Source organism: Lepidochelys olivacea (assembly GCF_965140295.1).
Source record: "Lepidochelys olivacea isolate rLepOli2 genome assembly, chromosome: 2".
Classification (NCBI taxonomy): domain Eukaryota; kingdom Metazoa; phylum Chordata; order Testudines; family Cheloniidae; genus Lepidochelys; species Lepidochelys olivacea.
This window is the reverse complement of record NC_140412.1, coordinates 216284652-216300707: the sequence shown is the minus strand read 5'-3', so window position 1 is coordinate 216300707 and position 16056 is coordinate 216284652. Positions and strand designations below refer to the sequence as shown.

The 16056-nt window shown below is 38.0% G+C and overlaps 1 protein-coding gene across 2 annotated transcripts in view; it reads right to left on the bottom strand.

The window, feature by feature from the left end:
- DGKB (diacylglycerol kinase beta) overlaps positions 1 to 16056 on the bottom strand; it is a 504484-nt gene that overhangs the window by 258706 nt on the left and 229722 nt on the right. For both annotated transcript variants that reach the window (XM_084618553.1, XM_084618552.1), the window contains exons 16-17: positions 13232 to 13306; positions 2853 to 2938 (exon numbers count right to left, since the gene is read on the bottom strand). In XM_084618553.1, coding sequence (XP_084474679.1) covers positions 2853 to 2938; positions 13232 to 13306 — 161 coding nt within the window. The remainder of the gene's footprint in view (positions 1 to 2852; positions 2939 to 13231; positions 13307 to 16056) is intronic.

Below are 16056 nucleotides of genomic sequence, written 5' to 3'. Positions count from 1 at the left end.
TGCAAAGGAAACTCTACCCTCCACAGACAAGCATTTTATTGGCTGCAGTGCAGCCCCTCCACAACTACTACTATTCCAATCTATAATTACATTATTATTATTATTACAGGCATTTTTGGCACCCATGAATATGGTATCTGTCTTAAACAGAGATACTGAAGATCTCATTAAGACTGAACACCATGCTCCCTGTTGCTTTCAGCTTTACCACTCAGCTAGAAAAGCAGAATTTAATCAGCTGAGAATGTGCAAAGAATTGAGCCTTGTAGATTTTTCTTACAGTGGCCAAGTTTATGTTTAATTGTATTTCCACATGGAGCGAATTCCACGAGGCTCCACCACCCAAAGTGCCCTGGAACCAGCACCCGGAAGCTTGGGAAATCAAGTTCCAATATTCAGGATAAGCACTGATTATGTGTTCAGTCAGATATGGGTAATCAGGCCTCTAAGTTAGTCTGGGACTAAAATGTTGAGGGCTTTATGTATGAAAACCAGTATTTTGAAAGTTTACAGGCTGGAACACAAGTAGTTTTTGACTCCACACATACCCCTTTCATTGCGTCCATAAGATATAAGCATAGATCCAGCAGTCCCACCCCAAACAAAGTTCCATGCTCCACTCACACCCACACCCCAACAAAGGGTTATCACAGAGTGGACAGGCTTTTGTGGCCCTTTGAAATGGAGTAAATTTCACTCAGAAAGAATATTTAAGATACACATATTTCAAATACACAACTACAGCAACACAAAACAACAAATAATTTCAAATAACAGTGCACAAAACACATTTAGTAGTAATGAACAGCATTATTACTAGCATTACGCCTAGTCCTAAACCGATATTTGCATGAACAAGGTAAAGGCAACAAAAATAACGTAAAGGCAACAAAAGCGGAAGGCAACAAAAATGATTAGGGAACTGGAACACATGACTTATGAGGAGAGGCTGAGGGGACTGGGATTATTTAGTCTGCAGAAAAGAAGAATGAGGGGGGATTTGATAGCTGCTTTCAACTACCTGAAAGGGGGTTCCAAAGGGGACGGATCTCGACTGTTCTCAATGGTAGCACATGACAGAACAAGGAGTAATGGTCTCAAATTGCAGTGGGGGAGGTTTAGGTTGGATATTAGGAAAAACTTTTTCACTAGGAGGGTGGTGAAGTACTGGAATGCGTTACCTAGGGAGGTGGTGGAATCTCCTTCCTTAGAGGTTTTTAAGGTCAGGCTTGACAAAGCCCTGGCTGGGATGATTTAGTTGGGGATTGGTCCTGCCTTGAGAGAGGGTTGGACTAGATGACCTCCTGAGGTCCCTTCCAACCCTGATATTCTATTATTCTAATCAGCTATTTGATTACACAGGTTGAAGTGCACACTAACAGTAATTTTCACCCAGTTCACACATCCAGTAGATCTGAGGGGAACACGGTGTTATTTTACCAATTTATCTGTCATCTTTGCAGAAAGCTTGTGGAGGATTTGGTATTTACAAGTGGAATTTAAAACCCTAAGCTTTTTAGAAAAAAATAAAAGTTCAGTTTAAAAGGCTCAAACTGCTTAGATAAAGATTTGGGATTTTCTCTTGCTTTGATCCAAACTATGATTCTCCTTTTTATGTTGGGGGCAGTGAGATGGGCGGGGGGGCACGAGAGGGGGAAAGAATTTCCAAATGAAGAGGATATTTATTTGTGGCTTGTGGCTATCATAATCTCTTTCTGGCATTTGTGAGCTTCATTGAACCAAAACCTGCTTACTAAGACTGCACTACTCAAAGCTGTGGAAGCCAATATTTAGCCAAAATACAATATTTTGTTGAGATAATTCCACTATAATAGAAGGGAAACTGCATGGAAATCTGAGGCATTCCCCGTGACTACCTAATGACAGGAGAAGAGTTTAGAAACTTTACACTTTCAGCAATATGTTTATCATTGAGGTACAATGGTTTATGGCTATTAGGCAATTTTGTTTTTACAAAACCTTTTTATCTCGTTTAGAAAGGTGTCTTCTCTACTTTGCCCTTAACTTCAAAACGTTCTGTGGTCCATTTGCCTTACCCCACACCTCCCAACAGCACACACTAGCCAGAACGCCTAATCAAAACTCCAACTGACTCCCTTATGCCTTCCCCCATCAACACGCACTCTCTTTTCATGACCTCCAATACCACATACCTCCAACTCTTTTCTCTGGAGCCTTCCTAGGGTTGAATAACCAATCACTTGGTGCCAATAGTCTCAATTTTCTCCCATAAGCCTTGAGTGGTTCACAAAGTTCACATTTCAGGGGCTCCTTCATTCGATCATTCCAAAATGTACAATATTTGACTGACTATAGGAATCTAAACTTTTAAATAAAGCATGTGCCAGTGAGGCATTACACAGAGACTGGAGACCTACTCTACCATGAAACAGACCCTGTCAAAGGTATTTGGGAGGTCACAGAGAGAAAGCAAGAATATGGTAATAGAAAGGAGGGGATGACCAAAGGGAACTTGCAGGAACTGCCATAAACTTTGAAAATGGTTCCCGTTCGATTCAGGTTGAAGAAAGGAGACAGAAGCAAAAATTAAACAAATTCTACCACCCCTAATCTGTAGATACCCAAATAATACCAGATGGGAATTAGTGACCCGGGTATTCTAGATGTTCTTAATTATTTTCAATTATAATAACTTTTAAAAGCTAATGGATTTCATACTTCAAAGAGTCTGACCATCAGCATTTAAAGTGACTGAAATGTTGTTTTGAAATTGTTGGCTCCACAAGCTGATAAAAAAGATATATAGTCTTATAAAGAGATTTCCAAAACATAACAGCTCAAGAGCAAGTATAAATAAACCTCCTCATTACCTATGCAATCCAAAATCCAACCCACTGTTCCATCTCCACCACATGCCAGTACCTGGAAGTCAGGAACATCTCGGAAAAAATTTAACCTGCAAAATAATAAGTAAATGTACTTGTTTAATTGAAATATGAGCAGTTATACATTGTGAGTCTTTCAGTTTTATGATGCCTAATCTTTGTGATTTGTCATATAAAAGAAATACATGCTTCATATAATAAAAACTGGGAAGTTTAACAGTTCCCAATAAAAATCAACTGTATCCATAACACTGATTTTTTTTCTTTTGAGGCAGAAAACAAATACGATCCAACAAAAAGTTATCCAATAAATCTAATTAGATTATTAGAACACATTAATTCTTGAGTTTAGAACACTGCAGTATTTTACAAATCGAAGAAGTCTGAATATGAAACATTTGAATCAGTCTGTCTGTGGAAAGAATGGGGAATCCATGGGTCTAAAATTCTGCATTTCTCCTATTTAAAAAGTGATTTTTATCTGAGGCACGTGGTTAAAAAATGCCTTTTCTATATCTACTTTGAGACTCCTAGGCAATAGCTATGTGCACCCCCAGACCACTGCAAAATAAAACAAAACAAAACTTTAAAATAGCTGTAGCTTAACAATCGAAGAACATCCACGTTCAATGATTCATACTTGTAGCAGCTTTTTGTTTATCACATCATTTTTGCTGGTGGTATAGCTTATTCTTTGCCAAAGTACGAAACACAAACAATGTTTTGTTCACTCATCAAAAAATATCCTGCACATACTCAGGTTTCAGAGTAGCAGCCGTGTTGCTTCCGATGAAGTGAGCTGTAGCTCACGAAAGCTTATGCTCAAATAAATTGGTTAGTCTCTAAGGTGCCACTAGTACTCCTTTTCTTTTTGCACATACTCAATAAGTCATCAAATACATAATTTAGAACAATTACACATGAAAACAGGCAGGAAGACTCAAATATCCTAGATTTGTTTGTTTTTAAGGGCCCGATCCTGTAACCTTCACTTAGTCCTCCAAATAAATCATGGCAGGACAAATGTTAAGAAGCTACAGTGCTAAAGTGTTTGTGCACATCACAAACGTTAATGAACAGGTTTAATTTTCAGTTTTGCTTGTAACCTCCCCAAAAACACACAAATATAAATAAATATAACTGGAACATATAAATTACAGAAGTATTTTAAACCAGTCATATTCTGAATGAATGTTCAGGTCTACTCTGAAGTATCTTATATCGATACACAGAACTTCTCCAAACAGTGAACCTTTACAGTTATACCCAGGAACTTCCCATAATGTTTCTTCTGGCTTTGGATAAATGAAGCATACATACAGCCCATTAACTACAAATACAATTTTCAATCCTGCATTAATGGTTAATAATAGTTCCCATATGGTTCCCATATGGTTTCACTCAAACACAGTAACAGTCATCATTGTAAATAAAGAATTGGATGGATTTGCTAACATAGCTTGAAGGAAGGTATAAATATGGTCTATCAAGATTTCTCTAGTCAATTGGCATATTTCTTGCACCTATACCCTCCAATTCACAAAACAGATTTTTTAAACAGTTTGACGGAAATGTTGGGCCTGATTCTCATTTATACAAAGGCCCCTTTACGCCACCGTGGCAGTATAAAGGGGCCTTAAAGTGGAAGTAAATTTACACTTAATTTAAGTGTACTGTGCACTGTCAGAACAGTAAAACAAGCCTTACTGTACATGAGAATCACATCTATTATCCTTGATTTGCTCAGAAAATTGTCCAGTTATCATTGCTTTACCTATAATAGCCACAGTTATATAAAAATATAAAATAATTTATAATGCATCTATGTTTTCCAACAAAATTGCATATGTATGTATTGTTTCAGCCATTTCAATTCTCTATGTTCAGACTTACACAACCATTGTATCGAGCAGTGGTGGGCAAACTACAGCCCGGGGGCCACATCTGGTCCTCCAGACATTTTAATCTGACCCTCAAGCTCCTGCCAGGAAGCAGGGTCCGGGGCTTGCCCTGCTCTGGTGCTCTAGCCGGGGAGCGGGAACAGGGTCTTGCCCCACTCCACATGGCTCCCAGAAGCAGCGGCATGTCCCCACTCCGGCTCTGATCCATAGGGGCAGCCAGAGGGCTCCACATGCTGCCCCCTCCCAAGCACTGCCCCACAGCTTCCATTGGCTGGGAACTGCAAACAATGGGAGCTGCAGGGGCAGCGCCTATGGACAGGGCAGTGCGCAGAGCTGCCTGGCTGCACCTCCACATAGGAGCTGGAGCGGGAACATGCCGCTGTTTCTGGGAGCTGCTTGAGGAAGTGGTTCATTATATAATGAACATTTCAGATGTAATGGCCTTTAAATACCTATGACACAGTTCCTGCTCAGCTCCTGGAAGTAGCGCTTTCTGCATGGAAACTTCACAAGATCAGCAGTGCAGTATGGGATAATAGCTGAGGACTACCACCAGTCTGCAACCATAATGGCAGAGAAGTTGCTGAGATTGGAATGATGTAAGATCAGATAGTACTGACCCTGATAACACACAGTCTACTTGGCCTGGTACTGAAGAATTGTGCGTATGAATGCAAGGTGTGTCACAATCAACTATTAAAGTAAAATGTTAATTAGCATGCTATATCTCTCTAGTGCAGAAAAGGTCAAAGAGCCAAAAAGAGAATGAAATACAAGGGCCTAGTCTACAAAATTCCAACCAATTTAAAAACTGGTTCAGCTCTTTTGGCTCAAACCATGGTGTTCCGAACAGGTTTTAAAAACAGTTTTTCCCAGGGCAGATGTATGGAAAAGGAAAGCAATATTAAATACTCATTGCAGTTGGGTTGTTTTCTAATCATATTTTTTGCTTTGTATTATTATTATTGTCATCACTTTATCCGTTTTGTGTGTGTACTGTCAGCTACAGCATTAATTTCTAATTCCAGATAATTTCAAAAATCTGATAGATAGAAAAACTGTTTTTAACATTATTAAAACTAAATTACTAATATTACTTTCACTCGGAAACCTGTACAAGCAAGGTACTCTAAGATCTGTACATTCATGGTAATAAGGAGGCTGGCTTTACAGGTGGAGGGCTAATAAAATAGTACTGAACTAACAAATGTTTGAAAACTCTAATATATTCTCTAAAACAACTAGTCTCTAAAGTCTAGCATAAGCCACATACAGGAGAACCTCAGAGTTACAAATATCTCAGGAATGCAGGTTGTTCGTAACTCTGAACAAAATGTTATGGTTGTTCTTTCAAAGTTTATCACTGAACATTGACTTAATACAGCTTTGAAACTTTGCTATACAGAAGAAAAATGCTGCCTTTACCATTTTAATTTAAATGAAACCAGCATAGAAACAGTTTACTTACCGTGTCAAATCTTTTTTTAAAACTTTCCCTTTAATTTTTTAGTAGTTTACATTTAACACAATACTGTACTGTATTTGCTTTTTTCTTTTCTTTCTTTCTTTTTTTTTTTTTTTTGGTCTCTGCTGCTGCCTGATCGTGCATTTCCGGTTCCAAATGAGGTGTGTGGTTGACTGGTCAGTTCATATCTCTGATGTTCGTAACTATGAGGTTCTACTGTACTCAGATTTTACCTGCACATATCTCAGATGACCTGTATAGCTCTTTCATGTCTTTGCTACTTGTAAGTAATGTAACCTAATATCTCAGTCACATACAGAAATACAGTTGGCGTTTTTACCTTGATGCAGTATATGGATGGGAGAGGGTGGAGAGGGGAAGAAGAAGAAAGCTCACCCTTGGCACTACTTCTTCAGAGTAAATTGGAGACAGATTTTAGTAGGTTTCCATTGAAGCAAAAGTATGACCCCATCGGTTTCTCCCCTTTCCAGGTGATCTCAGCCACTTACTTGCTTCTCCTTCTCTATACACAGAATCCTCGGATTAATTGACTAACCCAACTGATGTATTTTTTCTATCTATCTAATTCATCATTAAACCCCCTTAAACCAAGCACCCACAGAGTAGAACAGAGACCATAGACATAGCAATTAGGTTGTGGAAATATTTACTTCTTAATTATATTTATCATCCCATACAAAAATTGGATGCTAACATGAATATCAATGCCTGAAATTGCTTATTTTCTGGACTCTGTTCTATGAATGGAAAACTAAACACAGCTTTTCTCTACGTCCAGACTGCCAAAGCTGGCTCGAGTTGGCCGTGTAACTGGACAGCACACACTCCATCCTCATTATAACACTCAGTTACAATGTTGTCTACACTGAAAAGACGCTATTCATGAGATGATAATTACAGTAAATCACTCTAATAAAATCACTTTAATTAAACATGCAGTTTATTACAGTGAGGGGCAAAATATTTCTCTCCTGAGGACTATATTTTAATGTGAGAAGATTAACTGGTATGTGGGTGCCAAGCAGCTGAATAGTTGAAAAATACTGATTTTCAGACAGCACTGTCTGCAACCTAAGGGTGCAACAGTTTTCAACACAACAGATTAGAGAACTAATTGAATAATATATTTGTAAATATATAACCCCAATCCTTCAGTGCATTGTGTACAGGGAGATCTTTGTACTTGTGTGGAGCCCCACTTAATTCACAGGATTCCACACAGATGAAGGCTTCTGCTCATGCAAAATGCATTTTAAGGTCAGGACCTAAATTCGTATTTTGGTGGCCAACATAAGGCATCCAAGTTGAAAATGTTGGCCACTGATGTGGATACTATACCAGTCCATGAATATACTCTGCGTTTTCCTTAAATCAGATTTATGGATTTATTTAGGAATCTATCACACAAAACAAAACAAAAACAGTACAGACCAGTATATGATAATTAGTGATATACCACCAGTCAAACATGGACATGAAAGGATAACTCTGATGTAGAATCAATGACCTCCATTTGAGTGAAATTAGTTTAACCTGATTAATGCCTGAGTCCAAACACACAGTAAAGAGGCACTGTACAAATATGTAGTAAAAAGACACCACATATTATAATTAGCCTACAATCTAAGTTAATGACAAGACACAAGAGGTGGATGAAACAAAGGAGTATGAGTGGAAAGAGGGAAACTGAGATAACGTTGGTATGAACATGTTACATATAGATTAGGTGTGTAAACAATGTAGCTCACCACCTGCTTTGCCATTAACAGACAGTGTTCTGAACACATCACAGCATATATCAGTCTTAAGGAAGGATTTATTAAAAGGAAAATATCACTTTACAAATTTTGGAGAGAAGTTTATAACACATGGAAGAAAGTATGGAGTTGCTTGTGGGAGGAGATTAATGTACTGCAGGCTGGAAAAATAAGTTACTGGAGTGAAGATGGTGATTGATGATATGTGAAGGTAATGGGTCTACTTGGCAGAGCGCAGCTCAGTTGTGAAATGCCTTAAAGGTGGAGATATTCAGTTTCTATTTATATTTGATATGATGGTGAAAAGGAACTAGTCAAGGGTCTCAGAGAGCAGGGTGGCAGAATCGAAGCAATGAGTCAAATGATTTTGGCAGTAACTTTTTTAATGGACTTGAGACTAACAAGGTTACAGTAGTGCAGCCAGAAAGGAGATTACAGTAATTTTGATGTTAGTTAAAAAAAGCCTGAATGGGAGCTTTGGCACACTGGACAGACAAGAAAGGGTGGCTCATGATTTGGTTAAAAAAAACTTTAAAATAAACAATTCAGTTTTCAGGTAACACAGGGTATCCATTGCATATTTGTGCATTTAATACTTTATTGAACAACAGGGCAAACACGTTGTTGAAAATATACACGTATGGACAAGATTTAAGTTACACCTGTTACCATTCATTCTGAGTCTTTATCCACTTGTATTATATTCTTAGGGTTTTAATTATGACAGCAGCAGGGGGCCATGGCAGGCTACAGATTTTCTTTGGGTAAAACATAACTCTTTTTTAGGAAGGAGTCCTTCAGAAAAATCATGGACTCACGATTTTGTTTTGAAGGCTGTGTACCACCACCTTTACTGGCAACTTTTGCCTTCTAAGAAACAGTTCTAGAGTGTATATCTACTTCTCTGAAAGGCTTCACAGATCCCTGGATTTGTAACAGCAAAATGAGCATGAACAGATTGTGATAATGGACTTCAATAATCAAGGAAAAACTGTAATTCTCAAAATAGCTCTGTCATTTGTGAAGTCACAAAGGTCAAGTTGTATAGATTTCCCACTGCACTACAGAGAAAGTTGTGAGGATTCATGCTGCAGACTTATGATGTTTTTTAAGTGGATGGAAGGGAAATTTTTTGTGGTACAAACTTCTGTATGAATTCCTAAAAATGAGATTTTACCAAATTAAGTACTTAAGACAGTTAACACATATACAGTTTTTGTGGACATAATTCCCATGATCAGGTATAAAATAATATAAATTAGACATTTCAAATAAAGTACTTAATGTAATGTGAAGTCTTTTCAGATGGCCAAAGCCTTTGAGAAATGGTGACCTCTCCGCAGTGTCAGTGGGTCTACAGTTCAACTCCTATTCATCCAACTAGTATTTGCCTCTCTGTAAGGTGAATGATGACTGAATTTCAGATTCTTCAAGATCATTAAATCCATGATAACAGTTATTGACAGAAGTAGAAGACTCCTATAGAGATATAACAACCAAACACGGAAACTCTTTTCAAGGCTAAAAACACAGGTGCTCGTCACAAATTGCACAATGTATCAGGCTGGCAATTTTCATGTCAATTTGTTAACTGTGGCAGTCTATAACTGTGCAGTACCTTTTATGCTTGTGTTTATACTTCAGCTGCTGCATTTGCAGGGTTCTTCTAGTGCACCCGTATCTTTCTGCTCCCAAATAAAGAATTTCTAAGCCATTAATTCAGGTGCCAGTGCTTAGAGCACTGCTGCTGAGCAGCAGTTGATTTTGGGACCCTGCAGCTGGTCTTTGGTGAGAAACTAATATCCCCGACTCAGATGCGGAAGATTTGTTTAATGACATCATGTACATGTTTTTATTTACACTATGTACATGAGTGCTCTCAATTTTAAACTGAGATAGACCCAACCACACGCAGCTCTGAAAACCATAGCTTAGCCAGTCTGAGAAGCCACCAGGATGTTGTAGTCTGGGACGCAGGCAGTTAGATCTAGTAGTCAGAGCAGGGGTGATCATTTCTAGTGCTCAGATCAGTCATGGTCAGAAGCCAGGAACCAGAGGTCAGAAATAGAGACAGAGTCAAGTCAAGGGTCGGAGACAGAGTCAATAGTCAGGGGTGGGGCACAGAAGCAGGGATCTGAAACAAGCCTGGAGGGCAGGAACCAGGAACAGGACAGGAAGGCAGGAATCAGGAACAAGGCAGGGCTCAAGAGTCAGGCAAGAAGGCATCATTCAATGTAGCAGCCACCCAGAGATTTGCCTAGTTGCTAAGACAACTTCCTGCGCCTCTTTCTGACTTAAATAGTGAATCTGAGCCAACTGAAGAGGCCGTAAATCTCCTCCAATGGGGAGCTTGGTGGATGGTGCCTATGGTGAGCTCTGGTCCACTAGCCCACACTCTCTGCTGGTACAAGCAAGTGGCCGAGTGGTGGCTGAAGACTGCTTGGGGACCTGTGTTTGAGACCCCTGATCACTTACACAGGAGCATCTGCCTTTGTCTCAGTCCCTCCAGATCTCCATCCATTCTCGGAACTGCTACAGAATATCTCCCTCCGAGATGACCTGACCATTTCCCAGTCAGGATACAGACAGCAGCAGCAGATTCAACACATTGACCTCTACCAACCTGTTACTGTTCAGCAGATTCATTTTCATATGCACACTAACTGTCGTTCTAAAAGGTACAATCTCCTTCTGAAATGCTTTGTTGAATAGGAGAGAATTAGTGGGGAAAGTTGAATCCACTGTGTCCAGAATTTATTTAAACTCTTCAAAAAAATGACAGATATGATTCCATTAATGGGCCAACCTTGCCCCTGTCTCTGTCTGGGCTGAGGCTCAATTGGTACTGCAGCAGCCTGTTTCTGTGGATGGGCCCTCTGCGGCAATATGCACGGGGAAAAGGCTCTGGGCATTCCATCATAGAGGTGAGGCTGAGGGACCCAGCCAGTGGGTTCTAATTGCTTCCATGGAGTGCTACAGTTTCAGACCTGTTCTGCAACCTGGGGTTTTCCTACTCTCCTGGTTCCCCTGCATATTTGTTCAGTGCTCTCAACAGCACAAAGATCCCCTTCGAAAATAAACTGAAAACTTTCAATTAACTTTAACTGAACAGAAAACAACTAAAGTGCACAGTAATAATATAAACAATACATAAGTCCAATAAACATATCTGAAGTGAAATTAAATGCTCAATAAAATAGTCTCAAGAGAGACAATTTAAATGGATTATGGTGATCATGAAAAATGTGAATAAATAATTTAAAAATAAATATTTATGTTGCATTTATATAGCCCTTTTCGATTTAGTAATAGTGGTGGGAAGTGCATACTTCTTGATTATTTCTCGTTGTGGTATTCAACTCCCCTCCATATTTCCCTTTACTTGAAATGCAATATATGGTGAAATTTAATAAATGTAAAGGTTTGACTGACAATCTCAAATAACTGGCTTGTGTTTGATAAAACGCCTATGTGAAGACAAACAAAAAATGGGTAAATGAGTTAGACAATAGGTTTATTCAACTGTCTGGAGTTTCACAGAACCAACTTCCTGTAAAAGGGACAAATTATACACAATCCACACTCTAGTGCCTGAATGAAGAAGGGCTGGCAAGAGATACCTGGAAACATACGAGTATTCATTTCTATGCAATAAATAAAAAAAACTTGATTAATTAAATACAATAACTGCTTGAAAATTGATTAGAAATTTCTTCAAAGAAACACTAAGTAAAACAGTTAGTTTCCTAATTAGAAGAGAAATTCAAAAAAACCTAAAAACCACTGTTATGGTTCAAAGAGAGAGAGTGTTTGAAAGTTGAGACTCCCAGTTTAGGGCTTTGAGTCTGCACCTAATACTGCCCTCTTGTGCTTATGCCTTAAAACACATTCTCTCTTTATATCATCACAAGTTATCTGACAAAATGTTACAAAGTAAAATATAAACTACAATTACTGTCAGTACACAGAGGTTCCAGACTTGCTTTGATTTTTAAGTCTCAATAAAATTTACAAAGTAAGCTAAATTTGAAGAAAGCTATTTCAGTAGCTTTAAAAATTGTCAAGTTGGTACTCAGTCTGAAGTATGGGGTCTGAAGGATTATACAGTTCATAAAATGGTACAGGGTCATGCCCTCGTAAGATTTAGCAATAACCTCTGACATAGCATGCTATAATTTCCCAATCTATTCATTCATGTTTGATCTATGCCCAAGGTGAGTTTAATGAAACACAAAAAAATCCCCAAAGTCCTCAAAACAATAAAAGCAAAAACCCAAAACCTGCCTTTGCATCGGATGCAGGAGAATATCATAGGCAAGAAAAAAATATATCATGGATCCCATAGTTTCAAGGTTTCTCAATATATTTTTTTCCATTCCACAGATTCTAAGTTTCTATTTTCCTTTAGAAGACACAGCCACCACAATGCAACACACCTTGAAAATCCAAGTCGTAAAAAACCTGAGCCTGATTTGCCCTCACTTTCACCAATTTTACATCAATATAAAACTGCAATGATATTAATGGATTTACACCTGATTTACATGGGTATAAAAGGAGATTCAGGTCCTGAGTCTCCAGCCTTCATTAAGCAGCAATAGCAGAAACTCTTTAACATACCATTCTTAGTGACTTAAAATCAGACTAGTTGGTTATATGCTACCCATTATGCTCCTTCCACTGGGAGCCTGTTGGAAGTGGGAGAAGCAGGGAAGGGGCATGCTGGAAGTAGAGTGGAGAACCAGTGGGATTGCTGCAGCCAGCATAACCTAGATACGCCCTTAGGCTGTTCTAAATTACATCAACTGCCAATTTTGCTCCCGGTGGCTCCATGATCTATAGAATGAGTAGGTGTGTTAGGGACAATGTCATTTTTTGGGGAAAATATTCCATAGTTAGAAGACAGAAGGAAATATTTCTACCACAAGTAGCTTATTGAGGCTGCTCAGATATATGGTATATTAGAGGCAGTCGACAGGTGAGGGTGGAAATCACAGAACAGATCTGACACACTGCACTCGGGGCTATCAATACCACATATATGATGCTTTTATATGTGTACATTCACACATAATTTTTGTCATTTCTGCAGTTAATACATAAATATGTGCTGCTGACACATTCAAAAACATACTATATCTATGTGTATCAGGGTGTTTATTTAATTATGCAGTATTTTATTAAATGAGTTCCTGGTAATGCTATTAGCCTTTGACTTACCCTGGCATTGGTCCATTTCCAGCAAGACTGTAAACTTGACGAGGATTTAAAAGGTACTGAAATTTTCTGTAAATTCTGCAAAAGAGAAAAAGTTAGGAGAAAAGTGTTTAGTAATTTTTTTTAAATTAATAAATTATGCTTTTGGATTTTTGAAAAAACAAAACAAATGGAAGAAATTTGAATAAAATAACGTAAGCGGTTAACATAAATTGTACCTTAATACATTTAATAATTTAAGATAAAATCTCACATTATTACAATAAAGCAAATCAAATATATGATTGTTTCTATTACAATTTATATAGCTCTGTATATGTGCATAGAGTTTTGCAGGTATAGCATTGAGACAAGGTTCAAATACAGAGTAAATAAGTAACAGGTGAGTAGACATCACCAGCATGTGGGTGGGATAGGTATGGTGACAAAGAAAAGGATGAGGCAAAACAGCACCTGGGAAAGCATTTGGGTACAAAATTTTAGAAGCACAATTTTATACCTGCAATTAATTATTGGCACAAAATTAATTAAAATAAAATTAATTGTGGAGGCAAATGCTAGCATTTAGACATCTATTTGATTTGAGGGTGCAATCAGATGGCAAAGTAGTAGTGTTTTTACCCACCAAAAATTACAAAATCATTTTTATTTTTCCCAGTGTTTTATATATATGGGAATTTTGGCTTATAATAATTGGAGCTCTCATGTTCTGACCATTTATTAAAAATATGTAGGAATGCAAATGGGGAGCACCTGATAGGGCACGCTGATCCAGAAACAGGAATCATCATGAAAAAAAGGTGTGGAGTCATCACTAGGAGACAAAATTAGTATGGAAGTGCTGAGCAGAGGGTGTGCGAGGAGAGTACAAGCATAGTTGGAGAGTGGAGCAGAGATTCATGAGGCAGTCATGAAAAGCCTTAGTTAAAATTAAATGTTTTCCCCGAATATCAATGTCACAATGGGACTTATTGATACAGTTATACAAAGATTTGTCATATCCCATAACCAAAAATAGCCATCAAATATTTATTAGGATAAAGAAAACAATTTGCAAAAGGGTTGGCAAGACTTTTTTTTATTGTAAGCTTTGTGGGGCTGGCACCATCTTTTTGCTCTGTGTTTGTACAGTGCCTAGCACAGTGGGGTCCATGTGCATGATTAGAGGTTTTAGGCACTATGATAAATAAATAAACAAACAACAAACAACAACAACAACAACAACAATTTTCTGTTAAAAATTAAGGCTATGTCTCCTAAAACTAGGATACGTTTTGTTTCACAGTATTGAATTGTTTAAATAATTCCTAGTAATGACAACGACTAGAATTGTTTCCTTGTCATAAATCTTCTTTTCCACTTCTCACTCATGGATGAGAAAATTCCTCATGGAGTGACCCTCTGACACGGTGACTGGGATCTATCATACTAATTTGAGTTCATAAAGCCTTTCCTCCTTCTTGTAATTTAAATGTATATTTCCTCAGAATAATTGACATTTTGGCATCACACATTTTAATACTGTATTAGTTTTTTCACTGTAATATCTCTCTCTTCCTTATCTGTTCCTTTTTAAAAATCTCTGTTTAGTTGTTGTTTTTTTCTCCCACTCTGCTCCATTTTCACCCTACTTTTCCATTAGATTTTTCCTCTCTGCTCCTTTGTCCACAGATGTTCCCCTAAGCAAAATGGGAATCTAATAACATCTGAACTGAACTTTTGAACTTACAATGTTTGAATGGTTTCAAATGAGAAAAAAACCAAAGTTGCCTGTACATAATATCTATGTACTTTTTTGGTAATAAATGTGTAATTTACCAGGGTAGGAGAGGGAAAGGCTTTATTTAAACAAACCTCTTAAAATATAGTCATCTGTAAATGACCATACTGAAGATTTTCTTTAAAGTCCAATCATTTATCAATGCTTGTCAGTCCCTTGATAAATCACCCCACCCACTCTCACTCACTCATATTACAACAGCCCTAGTACCAGTCATGAGAGAAAGTCAATGTGTGTGACTGGCTTCATCTTGCAGATGGGCAGACTACTCTGAATTATCATGATGATTACTAAACCAGATGTGTGACAGGTGGATTTTAAAATGCTGTCTGTCTTTTCACAAACATTTAGCTATAAAGAGTGCAGTATCTTATTCATGAGAAGGCAAAAGATTGCACTTCCAATTTGCCGGCTGGTGTACATATGTGCCAGCCCTCTTTGACGGACATAATCTCTCTTAAGAGAGCACCAACCCAGAATAGCCAGTAGTCCAGTTAGGACAAAACAGTCAATCTCTCTTTCAATTTCTGCTGTCAGACCTGCTCTACTTTGTGTAAATAATTAAATATTCATTAGGCCACAGACTAGGAGACTCTGACACTTTAGCCTGGTGGTTAGGGCACATCACAGGTGACTGCCTTAAATGTTCATCCATTAGCTATTTGGGGTGGGTCATAACTCATCAGTCTGAAGTGACTGAGTCTGATAGTGCTGATTTTAACTACTACCTGGGCACAGTTTACAGTGAGTCAAGTGACATTCTTACTCAATATTTTCACCACACTAATAATCTTCACCCGATCACATTATAATGTAGAGACTAGCAAATATTCTTATCACTGCCCTCTTACTTGAACATATCCTATTCCAGCCAGTAGATATGTTCAAGTCAGCACTATCAGAATCATTCAGTGATGAGTCATGGTGAGCCCACACATCCTGCTTTCTACTATTGTAACGCTAAGATTTACTCTTTGTGCAAAAGCCAGAACTCGGGAATGATTCATTTCAGTTCATACGTTTACTAAGAAGAAGGAAGAAATTGCCT